This window comes from Mustela nigripes, chromosome 8 (assembly GCF_022355385.1).
Source record: "Mustela nigripes isolate SB6536 chromosome 8, MUSNIG.SB6536, whole genome shotgun sequence".
Taxonomy (NCBI): domain Eukaryota; kingdom Metazoa; phylum Chordata; class Mammalia; order Carnivora; family Mustelidae; genus Mustela; species Mustela nigripes.
This window is the reverse complement of record NC_081564.1, coordinates 87,729,204-87,754,110: the sequence shown is the minus strand read 5'-3', so window position 1 is coordinate 87,754,110 and position 24,907 is coordinate 87,729,204. Positions and strand designations below refer to the sequence as shown.

The 24,907-nt window shown below is 43.1% G+C and overlaps 1 protein-coding gene across 1 annotated transcript in view; it reads right to left on the bottom strand.

The window, feature by feature from the left end:
• ZNF407 (zinc finger protein 407) overlaps positions 1-24,907 on the bottom strand; it is a 427,312-nt gene that overhangs the window by 134,277 nt on the left and 268,128 nt on the right. The window contains exon 8 of the mRNA XM_059409836.1: positions 2,445-2,623. Within this exon, the coding sequence (XP_059265819.1) occupies positions 2,445-2,623 (179 nt within the window). The remainder of the gene's footprint in view (positions 1-2,444; positions 2,624-24,907) is intronic.

The window sequence follows — 24,907 nt, the reverse complement described above, 5'->3', positions numbered from 1 at the left end:
GCCGCAGCAGCTCGGTTCAGTCTTACTTCAGACCAGGAAGGCTCCCTTCCCCCACCCTGCAGGTACTACAGACGATTAACAATCACAAGGTTAGAAAGTCTGTTACAGCCTAAAAATCTTCACCTTTTTAAAGTTTTCTCTTAACCGAGCTAAGTGTACCAAAGCAAAACTACTACCAGAGAGCGTGAGTGCCAGGCCCGGGGGGCACCAACGACAGACTACTACTGACGACACCAACGACAGACAGGCCACTGCACGGGTGCGGTTGAGGGACGCTCGCTACGGCGGCTCCCGCAGAAAACAGTTTCAAACAGAATCCACATATAGACTGAAAACCAGGAACCTATGCGCGTGAGCATCACACACACACACAGAAACTAGACTAAGTTTTCCTGCAACTTGTCTCATACTAATAATATCTCAAAACGCCTCTCCAGGGAAGACCAGCGCGGCTGCGGCGGCTGCGGCAGCTACGGCGCCGGCCACGCAGGCTGTGCAGAGCCACAGACAGAATGTGCGTCCACGCTCTGCAATTAGTTCCCTCCTCCTCCGGCCCGTGCTCATCTGAAAGTTGTAAGGACTTTATTTTAGGGAAACAGCCCATTTGCAGTGCCCAGCTGGTGCAACGGAAAGACAGAAGTCGCTGACACTGCGCCCTGAGGAGGCGCAGCGGGGCTCTCCTGAAAACCGGTACTTTCCTGACACCTGGCGTCAATTCAGGTCATTTTGCTTGGTGGCTACTTGAAGGGCCTCCCTCCACAGGCAGTATTTCTGGCCTCGGTTTGGCCATGACTCAACTTAAGGAAGAACCCATGGGAACTGATGGTCAGAAGACACTGCAATTTGACTTTATCTGTTCTTGTGCTAAAGCTATAAACGGTCCAGTTCAAAACATTTCGGTAACAACCTCACCAACATGCAAGGAATACCAACCTGTGTTTTTGTTTTTCAAAAATAGCCCTGGACACAACACAGATGACAACAACAGACATTCTACCACTGCTTAAAAAGCCAGTCATATGCGCATGCACAGAAATCTGAAAGAACACATCAGCAAAAAACAAGTAATAACCTTAAACTGCCAGATGTATTAATAATGAATAAATAAGAATATCTTTCTAACTCAAATCATCCGTTAAGTTCCATTTCTTTTAACATAAATGTTATCTGAGCAAACGCTACTTAATGGGTAGGCAATGGGTAGGGTTTCCCGTAACTTTTCATCTTGGGTGGGGTTTCCTGTGACTTTCAAACCCTCTGGTCACACATCCGGCATGAGCACCGGGACCCTATGGTCCAGCATCAGCACCGGGACCCTATGGTCCGGCATCAGCACCAGGACCCTGCAGCCCTTCTGCACTGCTCCTGCTAGGCAGGCGGAAAAAGTACTGGGCTTGACCATAAGCTTTTTCACTCCTCACAACGACCCTGAAAACAGATGCCTCCACAGAGGCTTACAGAGGAGGAACCCGAGGCATGAGGAGGCTGGCCTGCTGGAGGTCACAGGCCCAGTACAGAAAGCAGAGTTTTCACGTGGCTCTAACTGATCCCATGGCATTTGCCTAAAAAAACACCCCCTGTATCAGCTGGCATCACTGAAAGACAGTCCTGCTTGGCCTACGTTCTGGAACTCTTTGTAAATCTCCTTCAGGGTGAGCGCTTCCTCCGACGTGTCCTCACTCTTGTCATCCATCCCCTGCTGCTCTGCAGGGAAGGAACGCCACACTTGAGGAAGGTGTGCTTGTTCCTAAAACGGCACGCTGGGCTACACACAGGTATGGATCTGCTGACCCACTGACGCAGGGACATGAGACCAAGTGGTCAGCCTTTGCCCTCAGCCCCGTGCCCCTCACGCTGCAGACAAGTCCCTCCTAATCTCTGGGACATGAGTGGTGCACACACACTGCACTACCCGGTGTAGATGGTGACATGCTGTGCTAACAGCCCTTACTGTCCCCACCAGGCAGGGGTACACAGCAGGCCTGGAGTCACTCAGTAAAGGGAATGGGGCTGACGTTCAAGCTGCTCAACTCACACCCCGGGGCCTGTGGTCTCCCTCTCCGGGAACTCACCCCAGGACCGTGTGCACAGGGATACGGCGTAACGTTGGACATCGCCAACCTTTTTTGAAAAAAACTTAAAACTGTTACCAATTAGTCAAAACGTGGAGTTCAAACAAGTGCTATCGTTTTAGTCAGCCAACTGTTGACTATTCGCTGTAACTGATTTTACTGTCCTGGATTATTTTGTCGTATGTATTCTTGATGACTGTGAGAAAAGAACCGTTTTCACAGTTGGGTGGGATGAGCCCGGAATGCGCTTTTCCAGGTCTTGAGGAAGATGCTTTCACATGCTCTACTGTGTGAAAATAAGTGACAGTAACGGACAAACGGTATCCTCACGCTTGGGATGAACGACACTACGTTCACAGTGCGAGCCCTTACCAGCATGCAAATAAGCCAGGTCCGGGTTTTCGATGTCGGGGTGCTGCTCCTTCAGGTGGTTCCGGAACTCCACAGGCACGTTCGTTCCGTAGTCACACTTAGGGCAGTTGTACATCTTCACTCCTTCGTGTTTGCCCGTGTGTAAAATGTGCTTTCGGATGTTTTCAGCACAGTTTGACCTACCAAGAAAGAAAGAAAAGTAACCCACGTTAAGGTCGAATCAGCACCATGGGACCGCAGACGAGGATACGAGCTAACACGTATGGAGGCCTTCCTGTGGGCCAGGCCCTGGTCCGGGGCTGTCCTGGTGCAGTAATTTCCACGCATGTAACACAGTCATCCCGTAACGCTGGTAGTGTCTGTGAATCTGGTGCTAATTTTTAGGTTGGTCTTTAACCTTCGTGATCCAGTTCTATGTGGAACCTGAAGCACAAAATCCCGGGTTCTACAGTTTTACAATCAGATTATTCTGGTGCCACTTGAGGGCACTGAAGGAGTTTCCTTAACCCCAAGAACACACCTTCCACCAGGGAGGAGTGGTGCAAAGAAAAGCACAGGGGCCTCATTGAATTTAGAGCACTGAGGAAACAAAGCAGCTGTGGCTTTTGAGTTCTGTCAAGTGAGCTCTAAAACAGTGTTAAGACAGAAAAGCAGCAGTGGGTCGGGCGCCCGGGAGCTCTCCTCGCTGGTGTCGGTCTCAGCGCGAGGGGCTGAAAAATACCATGGAGGCCCCGTATTCTGTATGGCAGAGAGTCCTGGAAGTAGGGAGAGGGTCCTCTCCGACTTCTCCTACCAGTTCAGAAAGGCAGGGCCTGAAGTGCCCGGATGCCAGGGAACAGGCCTGAGCTCCGGGAAGCACACTCTTCCCCCTGCTGCCTCCTCCCTCTGCCTCTCTGGGCATCAGACACTGCACACCTAGACCCTTTCTGAACACAGGCACAGCTGCTTTCTTTGTCTCTGCTAGAACAGTACTAAAAAGGGCACTGCAGATGCAAGCAGGTTGGCCGGGGAAGCGGGTCAGGGTGTACACTTAACTAGAAACAAAAAATCAGGCTGGCCTCAAGTTTCCCACAGAGCAAAATTAAATGCTAGAAGAAAAAAATCAAGCAACAGGATCATCAGCATCTCTGGAGGGTACCACCGAGCACAAAATTCCTGCAGGAATTGTTTGAAGTGAAGCTTCCGTGACCAGTGAAGTAGGAAAACGGTAGTTAGCAAACCCATTTTGCATGTCACCAGACGATGAAAGGTCCTACGCGGAAGCTCAGCGAGGCTCTGTGCCCCAACACTCAGGTGGGATTCCACTCGTGTGTCACGCGCTGCGCAGCTGACTTTGCCGCAGGTGCTCTAAGAACACTGGTGAGGAAAGCGAGAATGGATCCAGCCCAACAAGCGCATCACGCCGACGCTATTGGTCACAGGCAAAGGCAACATCAGAAATCCAGAGAGCCAGTACGCACATGGTCCCTTCACGCACGCGGAGACAACGGAGGAGTATCAGGAGAGCAAGGTGGAGCTCATGGCAGCGGCTCTAGGAACAGCTTCCACCGACGTGGAGGGACAGGGACAAGCTCTCCTAGAGACACCAGATGAAGCAGAAATGCAAATATTGTCCTCGTGAATGGGCATCCGTGTTACGGGAACAGTCTTGTAACTGGATCCAAGCCAGCCCCTTGGAGAAGCTCGGGCTGAATCCCATCCATCCCCAGACAGAACCTGTCCTGAAAAGCACGTGCCCAACTATGTAGAGTTGGAAAGATTAAACCAGACAAATCCCTCTATAGCTGGACCAGAAAGCACAGCAAGATGGGAATGCAACTACACAACAATGCCCGCTTCCACTTCCCAAATATACTTTGATTATATATTATTTCCATTAAGAATTTCATAACACCAACAAACACCTTTAAAAATAAGAAGAACCAGAACACCACCAGAGATTTTTTTCAGCTTCTATAAGCTTTGCCTTTGGCTAGGGTTCTGTCAAGCTTTATACTCAGTTTCTGAATAAACCTTAGACTTAGACTAAATATACCTTACATTTGTGAGAATATGCATATACGGCCTATCTCTTTCTTGCCACTACTGAATTACCAGACTTGCTTTTTCTATAAATCCCTACTGTTAATCATCACTGTACTAAGTAAAAACTGAATAAGGACCTCTCGTGTCCTCTGTGCTGGCCACTGGCCTGCTACTCTGAGGCCCTCACACGGCTCCTAGAGGCAGAGACGGTGAGAGATTCTACAGAGAGGGGGGAGCACCAGGAGATAAGCTGACCGTCAACGGTCAAGATCTCCATCCTTACATGTAAGCATATCAACGATGTTAGGCACAGTCGAGGGAAAGGAGGAGATTGTAGAGTCTCTTGATTCTATAAATATCCTTGGAGTAATAGCATCATGTTGACAAAGTAACCGGAGAACATCTGGGAGTGGATGAAACATCTGTCCACTTCTGTGACAATTAAAAGGAAAAGGACCATGTTTTGAATTCTCCCACTAGCTGAGTGAGCCCCTCCTGATCAGTCCCATAATTCTGGAGATCTCCCACTGGTGTTCCATGACAGCCCCTCAACTCACCCGTGTGTACCGACACCGGGGAGTGAAGTGAGAACCAATAGCCCCCACTGTATTCAGTCGGTGCTGTTATTAGGACTGCCCACTCTCTGGTACCACTGACATTATTTCCTCATGGAAAAAGCGAGGCATCAAAAATGATCAAAGACAAGTAAGCAAACCACAGGAGGGGGTGACGAACCATGAGAGACTGTGGACTCTGAGAAACAAACTGAGGGTTTTGGAGGGGTGGGGGGTGTGGGGTTGGGTGAGCCTGGTGGTGGGTATTGAGGAGGGCATGTATTGCATGGAGCACTGGGTGTGGTGCATAAACAATAAATTCTGGAACACTGAAAAAAAATTAAATTAAAATTAAAAAAAAAATCATCAAACACAATCCTGATCAAGTGAGGTAATCAGAATTACCAACCCACCACCGCCTTCAATCTGTAACACGTACTGAAACACGAGATAACGTGAAGCAATGGATCCTCATCTCCAGGGACAATCTTTAAGAGGTGACATGGAAAACAGAGTATTTTGTTTTTGGAAAGGGTGTGTCTTGGACAAAAATAAACTAACATCTCTTAGTACCTAAATAGCATGTGGGAGTGAACAATCAGGAGACTAACGGTGAAGCAAGTGAAGGGGGGGAGAATTTAAAAAGGTGAGAGGCTTCTTTTTATTCAAAAATAGAGACTAAAACAAGAAAGAAGTGCTGTGTTCGCTGATATTTCACAAGGTATTAAGGGCCACTTCATACACACAGGTCTACATACACACACACGCACGTTTTTATCTATACTACATATACTAATCATATATTTTATGTATAATACAAGTATATATATATTTTAATAATTTTGTTTTTTACACAAATAGATAAGATTAAATTAAATCAAATACGTGCTAATTAAATACATTAGGATTAAACACAGGCTAACAAGAGCGTAAAACAGGCAACGCGCGTCTGCAGTAGGAAAGATACATACACTTCACGGATGGCCGCGTACCTGCATGCAATCAAAATGTGTTCCTCTGCCTTTAATGTCACGCCATAGAAAACTTTTTAAAATAATGGAACAAAAATGAGCCTTTCGCATCTACAAAATCAAACTGTTCTGGTCGAAGGCTAAGAAGTGAAAGCTAGGACGTACTGTGCCCCCGCGCTTCACAGCAGAGCACCTGAAGGAGGCAGAGGCAAAGGCTCCTCCCTGCATTCGAGAACATCCCGTCACATGCCACAAAACTCAAGGAACAATAAATAGATCAGACACCTTCTGTAAGTAATTCTGAATGCTATTTAGCCCCCAAATGCTCATTCTTCCCACAAACAGAACTCACGAGTAGGGATGGGCACGGCAAATCAAAGTGGGGCTAAGATAGGCTGGTGGCACAGGAGAAGGTGGGGCGCTCAGGTGCCGCTGCCGACAGCACCATGGCTGAATCTCCAGGCATAACAGCAGTTAAGCCAGCCAGGCACACAGTCATTACGACTGCTTGTCTGAACAATGTCTTCACTTTGACACTGATTTTTAATGTAAAACGCATATTTGTGTCCCAAGTTCATAGACTGGAAGACTTGATATTACGATGGCGATACTCTCCAAACTGATGTCCGGATTTAATGCACTCCCTTCCCTGTAGGGGCGCCTGAGTGGCTCAATCATAAAGCCTCTGCCTTCGGCTCAGGTCATGATCCCAGGGTTCTGGGATTGAGCCCTGCATTGGGCTCTCTGCTCAACAGGGAGCCTGCTTCCCTCTCCCACTCTCCCTGCTTGTGTTCCCTCTCTCGCTGTCTCTGTCTAATAAATAAACAAATAAAATATTTTAAAAAATTAACACACTCCTGTCAAAGGCTCAGTGGAATGTTTTACAGAAATGAAATGCTGCTCTTAAGGTTCATATGGAAATGCGTAGGGCCTGCCAGAGCCAATACGGTCTCAGAAAAGAACTTTGTTGGAGGACTCACACGTTCTGAGCTGAGAAGTTACTCCAGAGCCACGGGAATCAAGACCCTGTGGCAGAAGAAGAAGGACAACTACTCGGGACTCGGCACGGGAAGGTGGAGCAGTGTGGTTCCTCCGAAGTTAGAGGCCTGAGCACCGGCTGCAGGCTCCCCACGAGGATTAGGGACACAGTCCTTGCTGGGACCACGACGTGCACGCACGGTGTGAACAGAAGTTACGGGAAACTCAGAATTAGATTTGGGGATGTGCTGTGTTGACAGTCTTGAGGCAGCTCATGAGAGATACACAGAGTAAGGTACTAGGCATTACATACTACACAAGTGGGGCAATAGCCAAAGGACCAAAATGGGAACTTACTTTAAGGCTTCTTGAAATATATGTAATAAAGGAAATACTTTATTCAGCCAAAGGCAATGTGTATCAAAATAATGACCAGAACATCAGAAGTGCTTCTGGAGCTCTGCAAAATTGTTTATCAGCACTACTTACTAACTCACTATTACACAAAAAGCGTTAATTTAAATTTATATTTAGTCTAAGGAAAGGAAGCTCAAAAAACTATGAATTTTTCCCTCTTTTGATATATGTTATTTTGGTTATTAAAACAAAAAGCACCAGTGAAGTTGTTGAACAAACACTCATCTGTGTATTTCAAAAAAAAGACTAAGGACGGACAGACACAGTGAAAGTCGGCCTTCTACCGCTGTCCCGCTCTGCCCAGACAACCCCCACTCCCTCTGGCAGGTACAAGTTATAACTTCTCATCAATCTTTTGGGAGAATTAAAAATGACTTTTTCAAACCCTGGATATATTGTACATTCCTATCTCCACCCTCCTGGTACATAATCTTGCTTTCCTTACCTAACAAGGCAGCAAGTGAGAACCTCCTGCTGCTGCTTTCCACTCTGCTGGCGACTCCCTCCCCCTCTCCTCTGCCTTCCTTTTCCCCTTGCCGAGCAGCCACTCAGTGTTCCACAGTAGGGGCACAGTGTATTATGTTTAAGCAATCCTCTACTGAGGGGCATGAAGGTTGTTTCCAATCACTCGCTGGTGTAAACAAGGTTGCAATGAAAAATCTTGTGGAACACTTTGTATTCCTCAGGATGCCAAGAGAATTTCATGATGCCAAATGGAAGTGTTTCAAATGTCAATGGGCATATGCTTTTGTAATTTTGATAAATTCTGCCAAATTGCCCTCTAGAGAAGTTGTAGCAATTTACACTTCCACCAACAACGTTGGAGAGATCCTGTTTTTGCATTCTTGCCAATGAAGTATGTTACCAAACTTTCAAATTTTTGCCCATTTGGTAGGAGGAAAAAACTCCAGCTCACTGGAGTTTCATTTTTTTAAGTTTTTAAGTTTTAATTTGCATTTTTCTTATAATGAATGAGGCTAAGTATCTTCAAATATTGAAATGCCATATGTATTTTCTTTTCACTGTTTCGTATTTTGATCTCCTTTTTTCTAGTGTTGTTAGTCATTCTCTTTCACATTAAGGAGATTGACGGTCTATGACAGAAGCTGCACATTTTTTTCCTTCGTTTCCTTTTTTTCTTCTTTTGACTTTGCTTATGGAAAAGCAGAAGTTTTTAAATTTTGTTCTATGGCTTCCTTCTTTGGAAGTTATAAAAGAATTGTCCCAAATCTGGTTCTGCTACTTGTACAGTTGTATAACCATACATTAAGTGTTAGATTCATTTCAGAGCCACCCGAGAGTGTGGTGGCCAAGTGCAGACCCAGACTGTAGACCAGATCTCTCCATACTGTTCATTACTAGTCCATCTCTGCCCCCATGGACTTGAAATGTCATCTCACCAGTATTTTACTCATTTGAAGCTAATTCTGGACTTCCGATTACAGTAAGCTGGTCAGTCTGAGCACGTGCCAACCTATTTCAATGAGCCAGGCCGCAGGAGGCTCACATCTGGTTGAACTCATCCCTCCACATTGTTCTTTCTCCTTCCATCACCGCAGGCTCACAGAGACCAACCCAGGCCATCAGGGAGTCAGTCGTAAGACTGTGGTCTTCAGCAGGCATGGCAAACATCTCAAGCTAACTACGGAACAGAGAGACCTGGGCCAATAATAAATTAATATCCATGACACAACTGGGTATTTCCTATGTATTTACTAATATGTACTGATAATATAATCTTTCTGATACAGAAGCTGAAACACAGAGAGACTGGCCCAGAGGTCATGTGCTGAAGTATATACAAGGGTCTCTGCACACAGAGATTCTAAATAAATCTGAGTTTTCTGTTTCCCCAAGAGAAGCTACATATCTGCCTCAACGTTCTCAGATTCACTTGTGTGAAATTAGTGATTAATCTTTTGGTAACAATTTGGCATTGCTCTGTATGTAAATTGACATAAAAAATTCTGGAAGTTCTACTTAAAGAAACAAGTCAGTTTTGTTCAACACCTTGATTCTTAAACTTTCTGACCATGGCATACTCTTGGTTTATGGGAATAATACATATATCTCACAAGGCTGTCAGGAGAATTAAAGTAAATTAGATCAAGCATGTTCAGAAAATGCAGTAGGTACCCAATTCTTTTTTTATTACTACTACTAGTCTTCCTATTAAATGGAAGACAGTTCAACCAAAGGATCATTACTAGCAATTTTCTTATTGTATTTCTTAATGTATTTGAAAGGCCATTTCAATTCATTTGAATAAAAACAGATTCCCCAAACAGTTATGTAAGTGTATGTATGTGTGCATATTGAGAAATGCAATTTCTTCACCTGCCTGTTTGGATTATAGTCTTTGAACTCACATCCTTGAAAATAATTACTCTGTAGTTACGTTTTATGTATTGGAACGAATGTATCAATACTATGCACTGTAGTACGTATTTATCTAAAATTTCAGTGGAAAGGGGCTTCTACTATATCTTTATAACAGTAATTCAAAATGAATAAGGAATAACCCAAGGAAAGCATTTATGTAAATTAAACTTAAGAAGTTATTTTCTTAACCAGTAGTATTTAATTATAAATTTACTGGGCAAAAAACCAGTCTAAGAAAAATGAGAGAATCTCTATGGGAGAGAAGAACACGAAGCTGCCAGGTCACCGCAAGCCGGCGGGACGCGCTCCACTGCGCTAGCTCAGGGTGGCCTCACAGTGCTAGTAGCGCAGCCCAGGGTCTATCATCCTCTACCATGTCTGTTTTCACTAAGGGCCCATAAGGAAGGAGGCTGATAATTTTAGACTATGGAACATTTGTGCTGTTTAAATTTAAAATTGGTGAGAAGCTGTAAGAATAAAGAATTTCATATTCCCCTGTCTAAAATGAAATATTTTATCGATGATGTTTAGCAAAAGAATGTCATTTGGAGTGTTGAACCAAATAAATCACCAGGACAGACAGCACAAATATCCACATATATAAGGGATAAAGATGTCATTTCTGATCAATACGGAAATGATGGGTTTTATATAATAAATGGTGTTGAGTCAAAAGCCTGCTGTATGGGGAGAAACAAATTAGATTCTTATAGCCCTAACCATGTAAAAATAAATGCCATTTGGATTTTAGCATTAACATAAGCACACTAAATTATAAAAGTGCTAGAAGAAAATACAAGAAAATATTTTTATAATCTTGGTTGGAAAGCGCACTCCTAAATTCAAAGCCCAAATGCTACAAAAAGATGTAGCAAAATATACTTCCTAAAAGTTAAAACGGCTCTGTACCATAGTACGTTATAAATAAAGTTAAGACAAGTTGAGGAAATGAGAGAATACATGCAACATAAATAAAGACAAATGATTAATACAAAGACTACAAGACGAGCACTTACGATTAATAAGGAAAAAGAGAAAACTCTCGAAAGCTGAAGGACGAGCGAATAAGCAAGAAAGTTATAATTGGGGATCTATAAAAGGTCATGTAAGCATTAAAAGGTAATCAATGATTCCAGGAGCCAAGAAAATACAAATTAAAGCCTAAGAGAGGGGCAAAATTAAAGAAGATTGGTAATATTAATTATTGGGAAGGGAAATGAGTATCACCGCTGACAAGTGTCAGCTTTTGGGAGACAGTTGAGGGTAGCTTTCAACATTAAATCATACACATACTTTCGGATTTAGGAATTCAATTTCTAGAAATTAACCACCAGAAGAATCATTAAGCCATTATTTAGCTAAACATTAAACACTGAGAAAAAATTTGAAGCTAGATAGGTGTTAACAAGGGAAATGGGTCATTCATTTTGGTGACCCACACTGTGGGATTCAACACTGCTGAGAGGCAAGGGTTAACTTGCAAGCCTGCTTCCCTGTGGAGGAGCTGCTGTCCTACAAAGCTTCATGGAAGCCAACTACACCCTGGTAGAGCACTGGGAGGACACAGCCTGACTGCAGAAGAGAGAGGATATTCCCCAACCAGGAATGTTTCGTGGTGTGAGGGCAAGGCAAGAGACCTGGAGGGCCAGGTTGCTACACTGCTCAACAATAGCTCTGAACACACATCCCTGGGAACAGCGCTCCTCCAGTGATGGAGCTGAACAGTTCCATAGCCAAAGACCCAGAACTTTCCCAGTATGGCCTCCAACACTGTAAAATTGGGTGATGTTTCAGAGTACAAGAGGTGTGGACACAGGCTCAAGGGAGGAACAACATCCACGAGCCTTTGACTTTCTCCCCACAAGTGCCATTGACAAGGGCCTGGTAGGTACACTTCTCATCATTCACCCCTATTTGTTGGACCAAAACATCAAATAAAAGAAGATAAGCCTTATGTCCCACTACAGAAAAATTTCCAAGACATACTATTAAGTTAAAACAAATATAAAGCAAGTCCCAACTGAATACACATATGGCTTCTTCTAGCTCTTTAAAATCATATGCACACAGTCACACAGACATATGAATGCACTAAATGGGTACAAAAAGGAAAGTCAGCAAACGATTGATGGTGACTATCTTTATGGAAAGGTTTCCAAGCCAGGAAACGATCATGTTTGCTTAGTATATGTTTGGAACAGTTGGATGATTCATCAGAGTATCTTCTAGCTTTTACTCATGCAAAGCAAATAGGATCAGAGCATGTATTTTAAAAGCAAGTGGACTGTACAGTATTGTATCAAATGTAAATATTATAAACAATAAGCAGTACAGCCAACATAAGCTGGGAACAGACCCGAAATGCAAAGATGCTCCTGTTTACATAGAGACAATTCACACTGATGAATCAGGTAAAAGATTTAAGTACAGTAAATCAAGCTGTAAAGGTAACCACTTGGATGGTCAAATAGAATACCACAATAAAAACAGGGAAGAGAGGAGGGGTGTTGCAGAAAATAGGGTAATCGAGCCAACTTTTTTGGACATGTTACAACAACCAGATGCTGTGTGCAAACCAAAGAAGAAAGGAATAGGCAAAGTATTTAGGTTATCTCCACCAGGACCAAGATACAAATGATTTCAAGTGTTTATCTCAGGGGAAATGGGGTGCAACAGTGAAACTCTGACTTTTCAAATGACAGGGTTCAAATAGTAAAAATAATGTACGATGGTAAATTTTATGGGTATTTAAGTAAAATAGATATTTTAAAATAATGGCATGTTTAATTACTTAAAAAATTATTCAAAGGCTTTTGTTGTTGTTGTTTTTAAAATAAGACAAAAAGAGTTTATAGGTATCAGAAATAATCACAAAATATAATGCCTTGAATTTTTCCTGCAAATTTTAATTGGGTAGCTTCTGGATCACCCTGCTCTAAATTCTGTGAATTTTCTTTTCATTTTCCCCCTTAACTGGTGGCTTCTATTAAATAGGGTAATTCCTACCAGATCACTTATGTTCATGACAGTCTGCTGTTCATAAATTCCAGTTCCTTGAAATTAATCGTTCTGACCACAAGAACCCATATACATCTTCTCTCTCCATTTCTCAGTTATAATTATGTTAGTGTACATTATGTGATGGAAGGTGATGGGCATAATCTGATGCTAAAGCAGAACCACATCTTATCAAACAAAAGAATTTGTTAAGTCAGCACAGAAGCAGATGGAAATCAAGGCATTACTGATCATCTTCCATTGTTCCCAAGTAGACACAGGGATCCAGGTTCCTGGTCATGGTGCTGTCCTTGTGCTCGCGGCCATGTTCTGAGAGCAGCTAGCACAGGGAACTGTGTGCCTAAGGAGAGAGCTGCCCGATGGCAGCTGCTGCACCAGCCACATGTGATCCCCAGGAGGCCTCTCTTAGCACAGGTAGGTGCTGGTCTAAAAGCCATGGGAACAAGGCCAGGCCAAACCCACTCCCTGGAAGGCACTTTCAGAAGATAAGCCATGTAAGCCCAATTACCACTTTAGTTCATATGTAAAGTGTCCAGTAACAAAAACAAAAAATAAAACAAACAAACAAAAAAACCCCTTATTTCCTCCTGTAGTAACTTCCTATTTCCAAAATGAATTTATTCAACCTATATTTAATGTAGTGCCTATCACACACAGAACAGGAAACATACAATGGAAGGGTTTGGGTTCCGCCCCCATAGGCAATCCCGTTTGACAGAGGAGTCACGTACGTCCACAGTGTGCTTTGTAACAGAAAATGGAATTCTGAAACAGAGTGAACAATCTCACCTTTGCACTACTGCATTATCAATTAAAGATCCCTTCAATGGAATCTTTAATTGATAATGGCCTAAAGCCACCTTGCTTTTCCACACTACTTAAGATGCCTTACTGACTTCAGCTGATTTCTAACAAGACATACGAGGTGCACACTTCCTACGGAGAGAGCACCTCCTTCGACGGGTTCATCATGTCAGAGGTTTGCCTACTGTGTCACTACTGCCACTGTTCCAGGTGAAGGCACAACCGGCCACCAGCTCCTCACCATTCATGGCCCCACGGTCACATCTCATTACAGTACTTCTCTACTCAATCTCTGCTCGAGGCATCTACAACCCAAAAGAGGAGAGAATCTGCTTTAAACCTAACAACCTCCTTCCCACCTTCTACTCTGTTGGAGAACAATGAAAATCACAAGGAAGAAAATGGGAGGCAGCAACACTGAACTCTGCTAGAAACCCAAATTACTTCGTTAGTCTTAACATTTCAAGAAGGGCCTCCCTCCTCCACCCTGTGAAGTGAGAAAAGGAGACTGATTTAAATGTGTGGCCAGACCTGGCCTGTCCTCCGTGTCCTATGGAGGAAGGAGGGGCCACTGGTGAGTGCAAGCCCCGAAGAACCTTGATTTCTCCTTGACTCTTCTCTGGCTCAAAGAGAAAACAATACATTGCATTAACTGTTTCAACTCTCAATATCCTGCTGTATCGCCAGTGGAGGCCAGGAGGAATCTTCTACAGCAGGAGTCCTGCGAGTCTTCACCGCACTGCTCATGATGATCTAGAGGGAGCAGACAAAGGGCACTATACCAAGTGTGTTCTCAAAGTTATTTGGTCACAAAAACACTTTTTCTAAGCTGAGCTAACAATATCGCATGAAAATCATGATTTGTGAAAACCAAAACATCCAATTAGCCTACAGACTGTTCCACCTCCTTCCACTAATCTGTCGGCCAGCAGTAAGCGCCAGCAGAAACTCTCTTCAGTGTCATCTTGTCCTTCCTTTTGTACTGGACCTTTGGAAAACACAGCCCCCACCCAAGTCTTTACCTCTTCGCATTTATTTCCTTACATGATGGGTTTTATTCCGTCCTTTTCTGTTAACCGCCTAAGCTTAACGGCATGAAATGTTGTCAAACCAGGAAAGGCACAAGGAAGAGAAGTCTTCTGAGCCAAAGGGTATGTACAAAGGATGTTCAGGAAGGGATGGCCTGTCCATCCTTTTAGGTCCATGTAATCACTGGAGTCATATTTGTAAGAGGGGAAAAGGCGACAAAACGGTGTCCAGAGACATACCCATGAAGGGGTCCGAACCACTGAAGTGGTACGTGATTGAACTGTGGCTAGAAGTTAGTGACCTGAGAAAAAGGCTACTTGACAAATCACGTGCCATTAAGACATATCCTATGTTATATAACATATAATAGATATATGAAAATCTACTGTAGCATTTCTAGTGGACAGATTTTTCAAATTCAAGGTGACATCAGTAGAATTTCACTGAACCAAATGTATTTTACATTATTTCTGATAGTCTAGGCCAGAGTTTGGTTTTACTTAGGACAATCTAATAATGTTGAAGAGAAAAGTAAAACGGCTCGATTTCAAACACCAACACCTTCCGAAAGGGTACCGCGGCCCGCGGGTGGCCTCACAGACAGACATGATGGCACACACCACGACCTGCTCGAAGACTCTTCTTGTCTAGTTGGGGGGGGATGGACTCCCCTAAAATTGAAAATACTTCATGGGCCAAAAGCAGACGGCATCCCTCACACGCGGTCAACTAGAGGGCCTGGCCTGTCACCCACCCAGGCTGGGAGCAGAGCGAGGACACGGGACAGGAGACGGGAAGTTTCTCTGCCAAGTGCATGACCACAGGAAACTGCAAGCTTTCCCCTCCCTGAAAGTCTTCCCAAAGAATCTTTCCCTGGCTGGAACTCCACTCCTTACAAAACTCCCCGAGTGCATATTTGCTTGATCGTAGATTTCAAGTGAATACTTTATTAATTCTGTTAAATTGAGTCTTATCAAGGAGCATTGAAGGCTTTTCTAATTCTGACGTTATAGGATCACTTAGCAGAAACAGTTAACAGAAAATAGTCACTGATGGCGAGGGGCCACTGGATTTACTTACTAATCTATGTTCATCTTTACAAAATGCTCCACGTAATCCATTTAAAAATAATAACCGGTTCATTTCAGTCTCTGCACACAATGCTTCTCTTTGTCCCTTGTAAGTCTCTCAAATGTCTTATTTTAAAGGAATATATAGTACTCCCGGAAGACATTTTCCCATTTCTATTCTCTTCGACTCCTGCGAGCCCTTGTTCTGTGTGATAAGGCAATCTCCTCCGGGATCGGAGCTGTGTAGTTTCGCACCACGAGTGACAAGGACTCGGCTTGAATAACTGCTGTACGCAGGTTGTAATTATGTCAGCTGGAGTGTTGAACAAGGGGACTGATTAATGTGAGCCCCAGCCCAGGCGCAGGCCCTATCAAAACCTCCGCGCAGGCCAGCAGTGGGGACGGGTTAAAGCAAAAAGACAAAACATGCTGTATCGCCCATGATAGATGAATTGCTCCAACAGTCTTCAGGCAGATGTTCTGGGACAGTATAATATACAATTACTCTGCCTTATCACTTTCCCAGGGACAATAAAGCTTCCTCCTTCTATAGCTCATGTGAGTGAAGGCAAAATTCGTTTTACTTTTACAACACTGACTCACTTATCATGGTGCCTTGATTGTGCTTTTACAGCTAAAGAAAACATATATTCCACTTTTAAACTAAAAAAAAAAACAAAACAAAACAAAAAAAAACCCAAAACCTTAAAAATAAAACTGGAACCTGTTTTGAATCTCTTCGACATCAGAGCACACAATGTTTTAAAAGACTGTTCTGTTAAAAACGGATGTGAGGAAGGTGATGTGTGCATGTGCATATTAGTTAAAAACAAGGACATATAACTCAAGAAGTAAGATTTGGGTCGCATAGTCACTATATTCATAACATTGTGTTTCAACAGACGTAGAGAAATCATTAACTGAAAGGAACACGTAATTAAAACTATATATATATATATATATATATATATATATATATATATATATATATGCTGATATCATCCATATATTTCTCTGGCCTGGGCCCATGGCCGCCTGAGTCTGGGACGACACTTTCCCAAAGACACACTTACTACTGCCGCTCCTACTGGTGCGTCTGGGCTCCTTCTTCCCGAAGGACGCCGCGTGAGCCAAGGGGAAGGACGGGAAAGGAGGCGGCCTCGGCTGCGTCCAGAGCACGGCACCGCCAGTGTAAGACGGACCTGCTTCAGCAGCACTGGGGTGTCAGTCCACGACGTTCCCCTGGACTCACAGCGATGCTCCCAAATTTGTGACAAGGTGTACAGAACCGTCACAATTTGCAAAAAGGGAAATGAATGTACTTCTCATTTTCAAAGTTCAAAAACACGCTAAAGGCAAAAAATTGAGATGCAGCCATAACAACCCCAATTAATAATGAAACAGAGCAGACAAAACTGCAGTGGGGTCAAAGGAAATCCCTACACAACATGCCTGAATGCAAAAGCAAACAAACAAAAAGCATATGTCAACCTGTAGGACAATACGGATGACTTATGTCCACTTTTTAGTGCTGCAGTATCACTGACGCCAACACTCAGCCGTTGTCATGCACCCTAAGTCAGGGATACAAATCACGCCCCCATCTCACGGTAAGGGGTGAGAGGCGTGCTTTCTCTCCGTATCATACACATTCACTCCGACGGCAACGTGATCCTTATGATCGCGTCTCTGCGGGCGAGACTGCCGCAGTAGAGCACTAGCTTCCTAGAGACGCGGCGATCTGAAGAAGGCGGGGGGGTCGAACTAAAACAGTCAGACAGAAGTCTGAGCACAAACGGACACAGAAGATGGGAGTAAGCCCGCAAGTGACATGAGAGGGCGTGTGTAAGTAGGAATTCCTTAGTAGGAAGAAGTCCAGCACACAAAAGATAGGTAAAACCGACGGCGTGGGCCGTAAATACACCGGGAGTCAGGTGTTATCACAGTTAACGGCCGAGCTCCTCCACTGGCTTATGACGTCACCAGAGCAGCCCACTGGATTTACTGGTCTGAGAAGAACCCCAAGACACTCACAAAAACTGTTTACAGTAAGTCAGGAAAAATGTCACATTTTAAAAGACTGCATTTAAAAACGAGTGTTTGTTACATGACTACACAGGCTGATGCAAAGCAAACTTCTGAACTGCATGTAACAGTTAAAGTAATACAGGCTTTGCGGAAATTCTTCCTATAAAACCAACAAAATCCTAATATTGAGGGTGGGGAGCGGAAAGCGACTAACACCACTGCACAGTGTCTGTGCTGCTAATCCAGATGCTTTCAGCCTCCGGAGGTGAAAGCAGGTGCCGTCAGAGCAGAGGCTGCAGGGCCGCGGCCTCCGTCCCCGCGCAGATATGGATGCGGCTCCATGCCCCGACCACATCCACGGAGGCAGGCAGGAGGTCTCAAAGCCCACCCTCCGTGCCCCTCCCACTGCGCAGAACCCCCACCCCGAACCATAGCTGCCCCGCCCGGGCTGTGAGGGCTGACCCGGCCATGAACGTCTGGTCCCCGCCTTCACTAGACCTGGTCTTCCCAAGAGTCAGTGATCCTGGTCCCTGAGGCGGGACGACCGCACGGCCCTCACGGTACTGCACGGTGGCCCGGCTGAGCACTGCTCACTGGCTGCACGCCCCCCCCCCCCAACCATGTCTCCTTTTCCACATTGTCCAAGGCAGCTTTCGCTCACATCAATGCCTTCAAGTTCTAGGTATGCTAGCCCTCACTCCGCATCTGCTGCCGTTTCCATGAGGGCAGCACATGGGCGCTGCAGGGCTCCCACTGCCCAGACCTCAGTCACTTCGTGGCAGGGACTGTCCTCCTCCCGCAGCAGAGACCTGGGGCACGGCACTGGCGGGAAGCCTGAGGCCCTGGCCTGCACCTGTCACCTTGCCCTGGGTTCCGCTGGTCCAGTGCCTGAGCAGCACGGGAGGCCGCCTCCCCTGTCCTGGGCCATACTGCCAGCTTAGGGCGGGCACTCACGATGTTTCGGGGTGCCCCTGCAAGCGTCTGTGGCATGACCTCCCGGCCCCTGCTCTGTCCCTCTCTAGTTCATCATTGGCACCGCATTGTGACCTCTGACAAGAGAAATGTGAGTACGTCCCTTTCCCACTTAAAATTCTCCACTGGCTCCCAACTGCCTTTGGGGTGAAACTCAAATGGTCCAGCCAGACTTGCTGCTGCCTTCACCCCCCAATCCCTGCGCCCAGCAGTCTGGGCTCCCTGTAGTGAGCAGGCAACTCACAGTCAAACGGAAAGCACAACTGGGGAGCAGAAAGTCCTGCAGAATCTTACCTTTAACTAAAATTAAAGCTGTCTTAAGTTTTTAGGACAAAAAAAAAATTCTCAAAATTAAGCACTAACCATTTTTTACTCCAAATATTACAATCCAAGGGACTGATTTCAGCACAGGCACTGAAAATTTCCATGCTAATTTTTTTTATGACATTTCATGTATTCGGTAAACGTTGTAACTTAAGATGAGGAAAGAAAAGGCCAAATACAGTTCACCAGCGTCTACTCAAATCTTACAGAGTGAGAGATCTCCAAGCAGGGTCCTATGCTACAAAAGATAGAAAACGCGGGATGAGGGTTGTTTAGCAATGCTTAAGTTGAAATAATTAAGAATCAAGAATTACACTTTAAGGGGCAAAAACAAGGGTTAATATTAGGTTTAAATTCCCTGTAGGGAAAAGTATCAGCTTACATATTATGTCACAGAATAAGAGACTCTGGTTTATTTCTGTTACAGCTCACTCATAGCTGTGCAGTGAGGAAGAGGCTAGTATCGTTCCCTTACAAAAAAAAAAAAAAAAGAAAAAAGAAAAAGAAAAGGAAGAAAAAATTTAGGAGTATTTCTTGTTCTAGAACTAATATAGCACTTCTCATAAGTAGGAGAAAGCCAACAGTTGGGGCTACATTCCTTTAATGAAGAAAACGAAGACAACAAAGACATGGTCTTGTTTGCAGAGACCTTCTGAAGGTAAAGCGACATCACACGCATGTGCCACCACACGGCAGGCCGCGTCTCGCTCCACGAACGAACGGGGGTTTCGTGTACAGGAGACGGTTCTTTCTTGTGCCTCCTTCAAACCAGTGCATCACCATTTTCTAAATGTTGCAAGTGTTCCTTTCTCTCAGTTTTTTACAGGCCCTAAAGTAGCAGTATTTCAGAATCTGTGAAAACAAAATGGTTTAACCACTACCTCCTCATTCTCACTGAACCAATGCTACCTGGTCCAACTTTTATACACTTTATGGTCTGTTTGTTATTTTCTCCGACACTCACGGCAGAGTCTGTGAAACTCAGCCCCATGCTGGAAGGTGCGCCTGATGTTGTACTGACTCTTGTCAGTCCCTCCTGGCGATTACAGAGTTTTCCCTAATAAGCTACTCCGTGTGAGGCTCTGGCGCTCGGAGATATAGATAGTTACACAGCGGAGTGTTTTGTTGTGTGATAATAGCTCTAATGTCTGAGGAATAACTTATTATGCAAGAGACTATTGCCCAAAAAAATATTTTCTATTTTTTTCATCTCTAAGGCCTTTCTTTCTGCCACAATATATACAGATATATCTAACTACCACCCAGGGGACTGTCCATAGTAATTCCTTGTAGAAAGACCATCCCCAAAGATAGTTTTGGACCTTCTATAATGACTGGATTTGGGATTCGGCAATAGCAGGTTAGATAAACATGTTTGTCTAGCTTCTACTCGAAGAGATAGCAGAGGGAATGTGTGGTCACTTTGTGTTCAAAACGGCTCTTCTAATTAATCTGTGATCTCAGTGCTTAGTGCAGCCTCGTCAACAAACAAAACAACTTACTTGTACAATAAACAGGACAGATTAGCTCAGATTTTTTTTTCCCTTTTAAAGACATCAGAACAGATTTGTAATTTTTAATGCTATGGAATCTATTTGTGTAAAGGTCCACAGGTTTGGGTCAAAGAAAATCTGTTTTGTTAGATGAAAATGTATCCGCTTCCACTAAAGACCTGACAAAAAGCGCTCTCGCCGCATCGCTGCCTGGCGCGTCGGGCCGAAGCGGAAACTGAAGCAGCCCGCGCGCCCGGGCTAGAAGCCGGGGAGAAAGGTTCGAGTAGAACATGCAATTGTATAAAAATAACATTAGACTAAACAGTATAGAAAACACAAACCAAATGAGAATCACAGTTAGAACCACTGAGATTTAAAAAAAAAAAAAAATCACTAATAAAACAGCCAGAGAAGATGAGGAGATGCTTGTTCTGAGAGAATTCAGTTCCTGCTGAAAACGGTGAAAAACATTAGGCAAAAAAGCATTCACATACAGTACAACTTATATACTGTATAAGTTGTATACTGTATACTTAATACAGTACGTTTCTGTGCTGTATTTAATTCAATACAGTACGTTCTGACTTCAATAGAGAAAACCTGAAAAGAAGATATAGTTAGGTCATTTTACTATACAACCCCTCAAAAAACCCCACCTGAACATACCAGAACCATCTACAACTCCGTCAGGACCGCCTTGTCACCTGCTAGACCTCCTAAGCGGCGCAGACACCTGCCAGGGACCGAACCTGGCTCCGAGAAGCACAGTGAGGTGAGCCGAGCTGTGCCCGGCAACCAGCGGGTGTCTCGCCCGGGGAAGCGCCCACTGCGAGCACAGGGCCAGGGGCACCGTCGGAAGAGTGTCTTGCAGGTGTCATCGTACTAGGAAAAGTATGTAAAGTAACTGGAATTTAGAGGCTTTCAGACCACCCTTTCAGCCTAGTCCGTTTGTGTCCTAGTCCGTTAACTGGACCAGCAGCTACAGCAGAGCAGAGTCTAAAGCCACAACAGGCTTGGGCGAAATGAAATAATGGAACAGTATTCACTGCTACTTTAAATGACATTTTTTTTTTTTTTTTAACTACTGGGATTTTTCTGTTGTTTCAGTGAGAATATTTAAGTCCTATTCTCTTAACTACTTCCAAATACGTAACAGTCCTACTGGAAACCATCACCATGTTTTTATATCACATCCTCAGACCTCGTCTTCTAACTGAAAGTCTATCCTTTTGTTGTTGTCTGTTTTCTTTAAAGATTTTAATTATTTGTTAGAGAGTGAGAGAGAGCACAAGCAGGAGGAGTAGCAGAGGCAGAAGGAAAAGCACACTTCCCGCTGAGCAGGGGACCTGATGTGGGGCTCGAGCCCAGGACTATGACCTGAGCTGAAGGCAAATGCTTAACCCACCGAGCCACCGAGGCACCCCCAAGTCTATACCCCTTTACCAGCATCTCCCCACCTCTCTGGTACCCACTACCCCAGTCCCAACCCCTGGAAACCACTTTTCTGCTGGTTCTATGGGTCTGTCCTTTTTTTTTTTTTTTTAAAGATTCTGTATACAAGGGGCACCTGAGTGGCTCAGTGGGTTGAGCCTCCGCCTTTGGCTCAGGTCATGATCCCAGAGTCCAGGGATCGAGCCCCACATCGGGCTCTCTGCTCGGCGGGGAGCCTGCTTCCCCCCTCTCTCTGCCTGCCTCTCTGTCTACTTGTGATCTCTCTGTCAAATAATGAATAAAATCTTAAAAAAAAAAAAAGATTCTGTATACAAGTGACATTCAGTATTAGCCTTTCTCTGTCTAGCTTATTTCACTGACAAAAACAGTTTTGATTTAAAGTCTGCTCTGATACAACTAGGCTTGTAGCATCAATCAAATTGCTTTAAGAATAAATTTTATCTAATATTAATACTACATATTTTCATTTGGTTACTTTTATGTAATGTCATTATTCCTTGAGAACTTCGAAATCACCCGAAAGAAATGAATGCTACCTCTGATTTTTCTGATAAGGAAATGCGTGCTATTCATTTGGTATGTATAATTTCACTCCTCTCTTGCTATCCATGATGTCCTGCTACAGACACTAACATCTATCTTTTCTTCCTATCATCATTCAGGGCAAATCCAAGTTTGCTTTATCCACTGCTTCTCCCGGTACAACCTGTGACCCTGCACAGGAAGCCAAAGGAAAATTGAAACTCTCGGAAGAGATCATCCTAAAGGAGAAAACGATCCCCTGGGGAGTTAGTGTCCCTCGCTCAGGATGCGGCTGGAACAAACGGAGGATAGGAACAATGAGACCCGCTGCACACTGAATTCTTAATGCCACAATAACCACGGTAGTTTATCTTATTATTTAATTATGCATAATAAACATAAAATGTTTATATAGCAAGATTACATACAAATGCGTAATATTACCTAAGACCTGAAACAAATTTTCATAACTGAGACTCTTTATAGAAATATATGTTTGAAAAATTAATTCAAACTTTAAGGGGAAATAATTATTACAAATACAATTTTTTTGTCCTTGCATCTTAAAACTACCCAAAAAAATCTTCATGTAAAGTGAAGAGTTTAATTAAAAGCATTTTTGACCAAAAAACATCTTTCTGACAAGTATTTTCTAAGACAAATAAAACACAATTAGAGGGTCACACACACTGCAGGTGGTGGTGACAAATGGCACACTGTACCTACTCTAGTCATGGGGGTGACAATTTATGGACTCTTTAAGAAATACTTAAGATATTTAGAGGACTAATAGTAATAGGGAAACATGAAGGAGTATCACAAAAAGCCCATTTCTAGTTGTGATATCACTTCTTCAATTAAATGTTACATCAAATATTCTTAGCCTCACCCTCACTCAGACAGAAAAGAAAAATCTTCTTGAGAGCAAAACCTTATGTATTAGTGACTCCTATGGACTACACCGGCCAAGAGCTAAGGAAACTAACAAGTGTGTGTGGGGGGGAAATCAGTGTATTTCCTACAACTTCAGCAAACAACGGAGTGAATCTTTCCCATGAAGCAGGAATTGCAGATTTTATTCCAAAGATCAATGATACGGTGATATTTCTATTGGGGTTATAATAACCAGTAATTTTAAAATAACAGAAATAGTAAATAAAATGGAATAGTAAAAAAAATATTTTTAAGACTATGTATAAGACTGAAGGTACGAAGGTAATTGTACAGCTGAGGAAAACTCTGGCCAAAAGCAATCTTGGGGAACACGCACACTATTCCGACATCCACAACAGGGACACAGAACATAAGTGACCAAATTGCCAGAGTCTGACTTGAAATTTTAGCTTTAATTTGCTAAATGACATTTAAGGTATAACATATGATTATTCTTAATATTTTTAATACTGCAGGTAGCATTGTGTCTTTTTTTTGTTTTCTCATGACTTAAAAGGTTTACTGTTTAAAACACATCTATTGTATTCTCCTATAAATCCTAAATAAAAAATGGAGGGTAATTAGAAGAGGACTTTCATGTAAAAGAGAGGCCGAGTATAGCCATCTATTTTGTTGTGAGAGCCAGTGTCACCAGTGAAACAGAATGTTTCTATGTTAATAAGTTAATAAGTTCTATGTTAATAAGTTAATAAGTTCTATGGGGAAATGTTAATAAGTTCTATGGGGAAATAAGGGTGCTTACATAATGTTTTAAAGGTTTTCTATTTTGTAACATAGAAGTGACAATATATAACAAAGGGAAATAAAAATACAGAAAAATGCTGGACTGTTTCCATTTTAATGTAGAAACAAACCTAAAGAGTTTGCTGCACAGAAAATATGGCAGGACAGTGAGCTATGAATCTAAATTTATGCTCTGAAATTATAATGAATAGTAATTAATGGCAAAAAAGTTATGGAGTAATGATGGAATATACTGATTTGTAATAGATTAGACTTTTGGATATTTTAGACAGCAAAAGCTTAGGAAAAGGGGTACCATGTTTATATCTGAATAGAATGAGATGTCATTGCTTAAATTAATAATGCAAACTTGAAAAATAGCCCCAGGTTCAAAAGACCAATTATAAAATTCTTTTGTAAACAAATCTATATTCACATTTTTCATGAATAATTATAACTACAAGTATTTCTTCACTAATGTTCAATTTATAAAATGAAAAATATATTTTCAAGTGAAACTTAAGTAATATTTCAGTTTCTAATGATGGTAAACTTACCTGCAAATAAGTGTTAATAATGACAAACACAGGAATACTCTATGGGAATAATTTTTACATTCTATATTAACAACAAATAAAAATCTAAATGGGAAAAAAGTTAAAGTGTTTTAAAGCAAAAAATAGAAAAATATCAATAGGACAAATATAACCACATCATCTTAAGAAGAAATATCTGATCATCTTATGA